This window comes from Xenopus laevis, chromosome 3S, assembly GCF_017654675.1.
Source record: "Xenopus laevis strain J_2021 chromosome 3S, Xenopus_laevis_v10.1, whole genome shotgun sequence".
Taxonomy (NCBI): Eukaryota; Metazoa; Chordata; class Amphibia; order Anura; family Pipidae; genus Xenopus; species Xenopus laevis.
Window position 1 is genome coordinate 80,043,996 of NC_054376.1, and position 11,285 is coordinate 80,055,280.

General features: G+C 39.5%; 1 protein-coding gene across 2 annotated transcripts in view; it reads right to left on the reverse strand.

Annotated features, from left to right (window-relative positions):
* The window catches only part of st7.S (suppression of tumorigenicity 7 S homeolog), a 52,742-nt gene extending 45,742 nt beyond the window's left edge, over positions 1 to 7,000 (reverse strand). Inside the window, exon 1 of one of the 2 annotated variants that reach the window (XR_005966666.1) lies at positions 6,725 to 7,000. Coding sequence is in view for 1 of the 2 variants with exons in the window: in XM_018255866.2 (XP_018111355.1) it covers positions 6,725 to 6,854 (130 nt within the window). In the remaining variant the exon portion in view is untranslated. The remainder of the gene's footprint in view (positions 1 to 6,724) is intronic. The other variant, XM_018255866.2, reaches the window with a different exon arrangement.
* Between the last annotated feature and the right edge of the window lie 4,285 nt (positions 7,001 to 11,285).

Consider the following 11,285-nt stretch of genomic DNA (forward strand, 5'->3'; position numbering starts at 1 on the left):
TGCTTTTTATTTGCCTAACTTCCCTATTTACTATTAGATAACAGGGCTGTGGAGTCGGTAAATAAATCCTTTGACTCCAACTCCTTAAAGGACAAGGAAAGGCAAAAAAAATAAAATCCCATTTTTACTTTCTTTAATGAAAAATAAACCTCTCTCCAATATACTTTAATTAAAAAATGTGTACTGTTTTTATAAGAAACCTGACTGTATGCAGTGAAATTCTCCCTTCATTTACTGCTGTGGATAGGAATTGTCAGATGGTCCCTAACTGCTGGGCAGGGAAACAATCATACTTATGAACAGCAGGGGGAGCCCCCACCTTACTTACCAGCCATGTAGAATTCAAGCAGCTTTGTTTATGATGATCCCTAAGCAGCCCAGACCACACTGAGCATGTGCAGGGTAAGGGTAAGATGTTTAACAAAGTTACGAGATGACAGCCCCCTGCGGCCAACTTTGAAAGCATAAATTATTTGTTTGATTAGGCTTTGTGGTGCAGTAAGTTCATACTTACTTGACTCATACTTGACTGGGGGCACCTGGGAAATTGACAATAGGTCTAGCCCCAGGTCAGATTTCAAAATAAAATATAAAAAAAATCTGTTTGCTCTTTTGAAAAATGGATTTCAGTGCAAAAATCTGCTGGGGCAACACTATTAACTGATGCATTTTGGAAATATAAAATTGTTTTCCCATGACAGTATCCATTTAATAGGGGGTTAAATATGTTATACCTTTAATCTGGGTCTTGCCCCAAGAAATTAAATAAAATAAACATAGGTCTGATCACCAAAGTACAGTGCCAATGAATTCATTTAGTTTGGGCTGATTTAGCTTTCCCAAAAATGCTTTGTACTGGGTAAACTTACTAGTGATATAATTATTATTTGATGCGTATAGCCACATATTTAAGCACTAATGATTATTTGCTTATTTTGTGTATACGTGGTACATAAGGACTATTATTTATATATTTTTATATATCTGGAGAACAAAAATTTTTTTGTGGAATTTCCAACCCATGTGTTTTTGCTTTTTATACTGCCATTTATTTGTCCTCCCTCTATAATCCTTCAGCACCCATTTTTTTATGTAATGGTTTACATTTTTCAGTGTTCAGAAATACCATATGCCCTAGGACACAATACTTCCTTTTCAAAAGAATGCGGAAAAGTAGCCTATTTTGAGTGCAGAGGTTCTTATTGAGAACATCACAGCAATCAAATGTCATTCAGATAAGGACAGAGACACATGTAGAGATTTGGGGAGATTAATCGCCTGGCGACAAATCACCTCTTCTTCAGGTGACTAAACTCCCCGAACTGCCTCCCCATCGGCTAGAATCGGAATCACCGGCGGGGTGGCACTTGGAACGATTCGTTTTCCGAAGTTGTCTCAGGAAAATATGAAGTCTGTGGAGTCTTTGGAGATGTGTGGCAGCTTTAAGAAACCCCAAAAAAGTTCCATATAGCCCATTAGAGAACCAGACATCAAGAGCACGCTGACAGATTGGAAAGCAGAAAAGAACTATTTCAGATGAAAATTCTTAGGGACAATTGTATGTTAGGGATGATACCGTTTATTTAAAGATGCCATAACTGCAGTGAGAACCCACACTCAAATTAATAGGTCCCATCTGCCTCATGCAGTCCAGAAATATCTTGATTTAGGTACTCGCATACCAACAGTAACACCAAAAAATTAGAGTGTTTTAAAATAATTAAAATACAATGAATGGTTGCCCTAAACTGGTAAAAGTTATGTCTTTGTTTCAGAAAAACGACTATAATTATATAAACAAGCTGCTGTGTAGGCAAGGGGGCAGCCATTCAAAGCATAATTTTACATAGCAGATAACGTACCTTCTCTGCCTCTGCTACCCCCTAGTCCGGTCCCCGCTTGTTGCTCTGGCTGACGTGTGCGGTCTGTCTGCATCTTTGTTTCACGCTTGCGTTTTTTTTCCAAACATGTGCACTCGCAGTTTTCCACGCATGCGCGGGTTGTTGGGAGCTACGATTGACCGGGCTGCCTAGGGCGCATGGCCGGGATAGTCAATCACTGGCTGACTTATCTGCTGTGTATCCTATCTATGCCTTTTCTCCTTTTTCAGGGTGAATGGCTGCCCCCATGGCTACACAGATGTTTGCTTTAGAAAGACTGCTATAGTTTATATAAACAAACACATGCGTTTTACCAGTGCAGTGCAACAGTACATTCAATTTTAATTATTTAAAGACACTTTCATGTTTGGTGTTACCATTTCTTTAACTGACCTTATCTATGTAATATTTACAGGAAAAATTACATGCAGCTATTTTTTAAAAAAAATACTAGTTATCATTTATTGGTACTGTTTTTTAAAATTAAACCCATCAGTTCGATGATGATTTTCTATAACTGATACCCTAAAATAGGGGTGCCCAAAAGGTAGATCGGGATCTACCAGTAGACCTTTAGCTGGTGATCAGTAGATCTCAAGATACTGGTAACAAACATCTAGTCTAAATCACCCTCCTGATCATGCTTTTTATTCAGACATTTATTATGTTAAGGTTATATAAGAAATAGTTGTTTGTTAAAAATAGCAATATACATTTTCTCATAAATCAATATTGAATATTTTAAATTGAACAGAATGCTAACAATGCTACTATGGATGTAGATCATAATGGGACAACATCACTAAAAGTAGACTTCGCATTAGTAAAGTATGGGCACTCCTGTCCTAAAAGAAATGGGGCATGTTTACTAACATTAGATATACACTGTGTCCTTTGAGCATCACAATAGTATGCAATCTTGTGTGTCTGTCTATAGTACACTTTTTTTTTAAACTTTTTCGCTATGAAATTTAGCATACTGTGCATGACATTGTATACAATGTAGCACCTTTTTTTATACATGAAAAGAGAACCAAAAGCTACCACCTGCTATCTTTTAAAATAAAGAGCAAATAGTTATACAGAGACATCTAGGTGGACTGGTGATTTGTTTGATTTTACTCTATGGGATCAGGAAATAGTGTTTTATTTTCAAATTTTGTTTAGACAAACAAAATTAAGAACCATAGATATTTCCTAATTAACACAATAGGCAAAACCGAAGTTCAGCCCAAGCCCTATTCATTTAATAGGAGGTATACTGTCTCTTCCAAATACTTTTTTAGTTTAGTTGTTTTCAGTTCACCAGAAATTATTTATTTTTTCAAGAACTTTCTATGTTAAATGTATCACGGTTTAATTTTTCACTTATACGGGGGAATGTAATAAAAATCGCTAACGGAAAAACTATTCGCAATGCGAAAAGTTATGCCTTTGCGCGAACAAATTTTGCTTTGTGCGAATTTAATATAGCTTTTGCGAGCCCGGAAACTGTTTAGCGACCACTTCCGACAGTGAAAGACCGTTTGCGAATTTTATAGTTTGCGCCAATGCGCATTCAATGTAATAAAACTTCTTACTGAAAAAGTCGTTATGTTTGCTCTAAAAGATTACGACACCTTCAAGCACTTCTTATGAGTGCGCAATTAAAATTCGCAATGCGCAATTAAAATTCGCAATGCAATAACAGTTTAAGGAACAATATTACATTGCGAGATGTGGATTTTTAGTCTTATTGGTGTGAATTGTTTTGCTCTTTGCGACTTTTATTACATTCCCCTGTATGTCTTTATAAAGCAGCTCTGGGAGGGGGAGGGGTGTAAACTCTTCTAAATTGATGCATTAGTTTATACATTTCTTATCTTTGGCCCCTGTGGAGAAAAATGCCTAAGTTCCATTTAAAGGGCACATGTTACCCTAAAATAGAGCCCATGCTTTTTTTTTTTTTTTTAAATTGTCCCTGCCAGTTCTAGGACAGCAGCACCAGGAGGGAGCTTCCGGTGTGAGCAGCCATGTTGTACAGTGCGCATGTACATAATGAGCGGCTGACATAGGCCTGGTGTTCTGATATTACATGCATGCCCATAATGAGCGAGTTGCGGAACTTACACATTATTTGCATGCATGTGTCCCAACATGGCTACTGCGCTTGTCCTAGCACTGGTGGGGGCAATTTTATTAAAAAAAAAAAAATACTGTCTGGCTCTATTCGCCCACAACTTTGGTGGAGGAAACTACTTTAGATAACAGGTGCCCTGTAAGGCAGCTGTTATAATTGATACATTAGTTGCTAATATTCCACCGATGTTGCTGAAAAATGTATCAACTAATGTAGTAAATTGTAACAATTCAGAATCTGCACCTGAATTACATACAGAGTTGCAAGACAAACAGCAGAGACAGGCACATTTAACTATAATTTTGGAAAAACAGTAAAAGATAAATAATGGAAAACAATTAAAAAATGTTATTGCTGGTGAACAATCTGGAAACAACTGAACTAAAGTAAGGTGAACAACCACTTTAAATAACTAGACAGCTGCGCACTGACCCAAAATACTAACCTTCTGCGCAGGGCCAGTGTCTCATTTATAGAAAAACACAAAAACACCACCAAAACCCACACACTTGCCTGGTATAGTTGGCAGGAATGCACTATTTCTCAGTTTTATGTTATCTTAAAGGAGCAATAACACCAACAAATTCAAGTGTTTTAATGGAATGGTAATATACTGTACTGTTGTCCTGCATTGGTAAAACTGGTGTGTTTGCTTCAGAAACACAACTATAGTTTATCCAAACATGTTATTGTGTAGCCATAGAGGCAGCCATTCAAGCACAGGAGGCACAGTAGAAAACAGAATAGTTCTAAATCCCATTTAACATTACAGAGCTTACTGTTATCTACTGTGTAACCTGTGCCTTCTCTTTTTTCAGCTATGAATAGCTGCTCCCATGGCTACACAGGAGCTTGTTTATAAAAACTATAACCGTTTCTGAAGAAAACACACTGGCTGGTGCAGTGCAAAAGACCATTATATTTTTCAATACTTCAAAAGACGTTCATATTTTGGTGTTACTGTTCCTTTAAGCTGGCCCTACACAGGTAGAAAGTCAGCCCTTTAAATGCAGTTGGCAGATTCATACCCTGATAGATAACTGGATGAAAATCAACTTAAATGAGCGGATCCTTATGGGTACGGACAGCTTTAAAGGTAGTTCCTGTGTGGGTTTAGGCTGAAGGTAAGCAATTCTAGCAAATCCTAATACACTGTGCATATACCTACCCTCTAAGGCAGGATTCCCCAACTTTTTTTAAATCTGTGAGCAACATTCAGATGTAAAAAGAGTTGGGGAGCAACGCAAGCATGAAAAATGTTTCTGGGGTGCAAAAAAAAAAAAGGGCTGTGATTGGCTATTTGATAGCCTCTATATGAATTGCCAGCATATAGGAGGGTCTGTTTGGCAGTACAGGTATAGGATCCCTTATCCAGAAAACCGATATCCAGAAAGCTCCAAATTACGGAATGGCTGTCTCCCATAGATGCCATTTTATTCAAATTTTTAAAAATGGTTTCCTTTTTCTCTGTAATAATAAAACAGTAGCTTGTACTTGATCCCAACTAAGAAATAATTAATCCTTATTGGAAGCAAAACCAGTCTGTTGGGTTTATTTAATGTTTAAATAAATTTCTAGTAGACTTAAGGCATGAAGACCCAAATTACGGAAAGATCCCCAGGCCTGAGCATTCTGGATAACAGGTCCCATACCTGTATAACTGTTTTTTCTGCAACCAACATTTACATCCAAGCCTGGAATTTAAAAATAATCACCTGCTTTGAGGCCACTGAGTGCAACCTCCAAGGGGTTGGTGAGCAACATGTTGTTCGTGAGCGACGGGTTGGGGGATCACTGCTCTAAGTCCTACCTGGCAAAGACTTGTTTTCAGTCATTTTTAAGAAACATTCATAGCACACCAGAGGGGGCTCATACTCATCTCTTGTTTTTTTAAACAAGTATAATACATACGTTTTCTCTATGCCTCATGTATTTACCAAATTAATTAATTTAATGCATATTCAGTCACAATCCTATATAATAATCCTATATAATAAAGTTCAAGTGTCTCTACGTCCAGTCCCTGTGTCTGTGGGATTGCGCTACTGCACATGTTCCCGACGGACCTCTAGCGCCCGTTAATTTAACGGGCTTAATGTCTAGTATGGAATATTTATGAAGGCAGCTCAATTCATACCTATTTTTCCATTCTTTACATGGTTCATTAGAGAAAATATTTGTGGGTGGCACAGTATACAGTGTCAGTATAACAAATAGGAGGCTGCAGGCCCGGACTGGCAATCTGTGGGTTCTGGCAAATGCCAGAGGGATGCTGTAAATGGTCATAGACAGTCACTATTTATTGGGCCTCTGTGTATCTAAAATGCCAGGGCCTATTTTTATTTTCAGTCCAGAGCAGAGAGGCTGGCAGTAGCAGCTGACCTGTAGTACAACAGCATGAAGCAACCTGCAAGAAAGGAGGTGCCAATTGTGTAGCTGCCACTAACGTTTCACCAGAAGTGCTACGGTGCAACCCTCCGGCGCTAGGACCCGGTTACTACCAGCGCGGCCATCCATTACTCCATAGAAAAACAACGGAGAAAGTGAAAATTGGGGGGGGGGGGGGGAACGGGAACCCCAGAATCTGCGATGGGTCCTCAGCAAGCACCAGAAGCCTCCAAACACTGCCTTACAACTGGGCCCTCGCAGCTACATATTAGTACTTTACACAAACTTTCCCCCGTCCCCCGGCTTCCAAACGTGCCAATGCGCCCCCGGTCTGTACCTGTGCTCAGGTTGGCGTTGATTCTTAGCGGGACCCTCAGAATGTAGACCAGGAAGAGCACCAGGAAAAACCACACGGTCCACAGGTAAGTCCACGACCAGACCATGCAGCCTGTTCCAGCTTCAGCCATGTTGTATCTCACAGTAGCTCTCTGCTGCCCCACGCACTCCCTCTCTGTGCTGCTGCCGCCAATCCCAGCCCACACTCCTCTCTCACTGGGAAAACTTCAACCTGAGCTCAAACACCGCTTTCAACATGGACACGTCGGACAGGCAGCCAGTATGAACATCTCTATTTGTTGCTGGATCAAAACAATCACTTATTGTCTCATATATATATATATATATATATATATATATATATATATATATATATATATATATATATATATATATGAGACAATAAGTGATTGTTTTGATATATATATTGTATCCTCTATTGTGTTTTTCTGTATGCGTGAACTAGAATGTTCTTGACCACTTCTCAATTGGTCTTCATTTTTCTATTTTGTATAGTTTTTGAATAATTTGCCTTCCTCTTTTGCCTCTTTCTAGCTTTCAAATGTGGGCCACTTACCCCAGCAGCAAATGAACTGTTGCTCAGTGATGCTACTTTTTATTACTTACCTTTAGGGTTGCCACCTTTTCAGGAAAAAAATACAGGCCTTCCTATAGACTTATGTTTTTTCCCTATTAATAACATTGGGATCAACCATCATTTTTACCGGCCAGGTGGCAACCCTACTTACCTTCAGGGCCGGATTTCCTTCCCAGTTACCCTGAGGCTGCGCCCCTATGTCCTAGCACCTGCAATGCCCCCTTCTCTGCGAGCTGCTCGTCCAGGTCTGGACTGAGAATTAAAATAGGCCCTGGCATTTCAGGGACAGAGGCCCAATCAGCCCACATAGTGGCCCAAACAGCTCCTACCAGCCCACTAAATACTGACTTTCAATGGCACATTATAGCAGCCCCTCTGGCATTTGCCAGGACGCACAGATTGCCAGTCCGGGCCTGTGATCGTCTCCAATGCTCCTCATTTTTTGGCCTTTGCGGCTTTGCCACAAATCTGGGCCTTCTTACCTTTCTATTCAGGTCCTCCCTTATTCATATTCCAGTCTCTCATTAAAACCACTGCCTGGTTGCTAGGGTAATTTAGACCCTAATTCCAAACTGGAGAGCTGTTGAACGAACAGCTAAATAATTAAAAAAAAAACAAATAATAAAAAATGAAGACCTATTGCTAATTGTCTCGGAATGTCACTCTCTACATCATACTAAACGTTAATTTGAAGGTGAACAACCCCTTTAATAGCATGGTGCCAGTGGCATATCAATGTGGAGCCCCCTAGGCTATATCTGCACACGCTCCGCTACTGCTGGGTCCAAATGCACGCAGATCCAGGCACAAGTGCTCTTGAGGTCTCTAAGCTGGGTCAGGTTCAGTGTGCACCAGTGATATGACTGAATGTGTACACATCAGAGCACATGCACACTCATGCCTTGCCTGCCTTCTTCTCCCAGCAGGTGTGCCCTACCAAACCCAGCAGTACAAATATGAATAAATATTAAAATAACATAGTAATTTTAATAAAAGCTAGCTGGGCCTCTAATCACACTGGGCCCATAGGATATAGCCTAGATGAGTCTGACATTCAATTATTAATATTCAAAATTCATTATTTCAATAGGAAGTCTTTAATATGCCATCTGATTTTATGTTGTTGGGTGCAGCGTGCAGTGTTCCCTTCTGACAGGCATGCTGTATAAATATTCCTGTAGTCTACACATCAGATTTTTCTATCAGTCCCATTATTTTGACCCATGCAGCTACATCTGATGTGTAGGATGTGTTCTGTTGATCCAACACCATGCTACAAAAACTCCTGCATAGTTTAGCTCTTACAGTCTCTTTAGGCAGTAGCACAGGGTGTTTTCAAGAATTTGTCTCCTGGCCACAAAATGGACTAACATCATTATAACTTTAGGGGGCTCCCAATCCTGGCCATCACAATCATCAAGCAGAAAATGAGGTTGGCCTGTCATAGAAGCTAATGCTACCGATTATTAATTTCACTGGTTTCTATGCTTCTGTGCAGTGAGAACATGATTTAAATTATTAATCAGCCTGATCTCCTGGCCAATAAATAATCAGCGAGCTCCCCTGCTGGTCACACTTCCTGACATCACCATAGCATAGCCAGGGGAGACAACTGGAGGTCCTAGATGGCAGAGTGCAGTTTTGGAACTTGACTTATTCCTAGCAACTTTGCAAATTGATTTGGATTCATTTGTATAGTTTTTTTAAACCATATGCCTTCCTCTTCTGCCTTTTTCATGCTTTCAAATGGGGTCAACTATTTCTCTGTGAGACCAGAGTTGTTAGTTATTTTGTATTACATATTTTTTATGCAGGCCCTCTTCTATCCATATTCCTTTCTCTCACTGCCTGTTTGTTTGGGTAATTAAGACCCTAGCAAACAAATACCTGCTGAAATACTAAACTGGAGAACAGCTGAACAAAAAGAAACCTAAATCACAAACAAAAACCAATTGCAAATTGTCTCAGAATATCAATGTGCTAAAGTATTACCTTAGATTATAATTGTTTTCATGACTAAAAAGCAGGTTTATCCAATTAATGGATAAAGCTCTGTATTTTGCTTCCACGCTTCTTCCTGTTACAGTTAGAACTGCAGTATGTGGCAAAAGATGTAGCATGGGGCTGCAGTGCCAAAAAATAGATTGCACACAAATGAAAATAACATTGTCCCTTTCATTTTAAATGAGGCTGAAATCTTGAATGTTATTAAATTGGGGAAAAAAATAAAGTTGCTTGAAACAATTCAATCAACTTCTATAAAAACTTGCCAGCTTTTACATGCCAATTTTTTTTTTAAAAAAAAATTGGATCGCAACTATTTGTGCTTTCAAAAAAATATGCTTGAGTATATATGCATGCTTGTTTTTTTTCTCCAATTGGAATACATTGCAATACGTTGCACCCCCCATGTGCTTGGGGATGGTTAACAAAATGCACAAAACTTCCTTCCCATTGAGCATAAAATGTTGCCATGAGTTTTTTCAAGTGACAAATCAAATGCTAGTACTAGCAGGCATACAATGATTACACTGACCAATACAAAGATGATTGACTTTTTTCTTGCCAGCACACTATTGCAATTTTACACAGGCAACAGTGTCCTGTGTGCACGAGCCTTTAGGGAAATGGTTCACAAGGTGATATGTACATTTCTAAGCTGCAATCAACTGACAAAATGAGTGATTTCAGGGTGATAGACCACCCCACCTTCATCCCCCCCCCACAAACTTCTAAAAATAATCCAAAATCACTTCCATTGATCATAATGACTCATGACCAAAATCAGTGACCATAAGAGAGACCTGGTTGCACATCCTAGTTTTTGTGATTGGTTTAGAATCACACTGTCACAATAAGGTAATTGCAAATATGAATTGCTCACTGGTACAACCTGTACTGTAAGGCCCCCATACACGGGCCGATAAAAGCTGCCGACAGACCAAGTCGTCAGCTTATTGGCCCATGTGTAGAGCTCCCCCCCCCGACGGGCTTTCCCGATCGATATCTGCCTGAAAGTTGGCCAGATGCCGATCGGGCATGTTAGGAATTGTATTGCAATTGTATTGCGCCGCATCTTTTCGTTGAAGTGGTCCCGCAATCCGACCACCCGTTTGGCCTCCGATCTGATCCGATCATTGGGCCCTAGGGCCCACGATCAGATCAGCCCGATATTGCCCACTTCAATGTGGGCATATCGGGAAGAGATCAGCTCGTTTGGCAACATCGCCAAACGAGCGGATCTCTATGTCTATGGCCACCTTTATATGCCAAACAGAAGACTTGTCAGATCCTATAATGCAGACTAAAATGAAAATGTTCTGAGAGATGACGGATAGCTGGCACCACAACAGGGCCGAAGTCATCAGAATGCCAGGTTTTTGAGATTATATATTTTAGCACTGCACCATCATTGGGATATCCCCTTGTTCAACATGTATCAGTATTTATTGAATTTATTTCATACAAGGGGTATACTGGCCCTTCAATTTTTAGTGAGTACAATGGTAATAGTAATGGAGGGCACACAAAAAAATTCACCAACTGAGTGGTAGCTTCAACAAGCACATCCACAGCAATAACTTTGCTTTTTATTGTGGAAAATACTTGGTCACATATTCAGACCCTTAACAGGTCTGAATATGCGACTGAAACCAGGTCTAATTATTTGACCGAAACGTTTATTTTGCACAATAAAAAGTTTTGTTTTTTTTAAGCAAGTCCTGCAACTGCTAAGTTATTGCTTTGTGTGTGTGTCTACACGCATTCTGCACAAGTTAAGAGAATGAAGTTTGCTAGGAGCTGCCTGTAAAAATATGAGATCATTTCTGAGCACTAGTTATTAATCAAAGTAATCAATTGTTCATTTTTGTATGTAATGTAAATCTGTATATTCAATGCATACACCCATTTATTATACAGCACTGCAGAATATGTTGGTGCTTTATAAGCATGTTAAAAATAA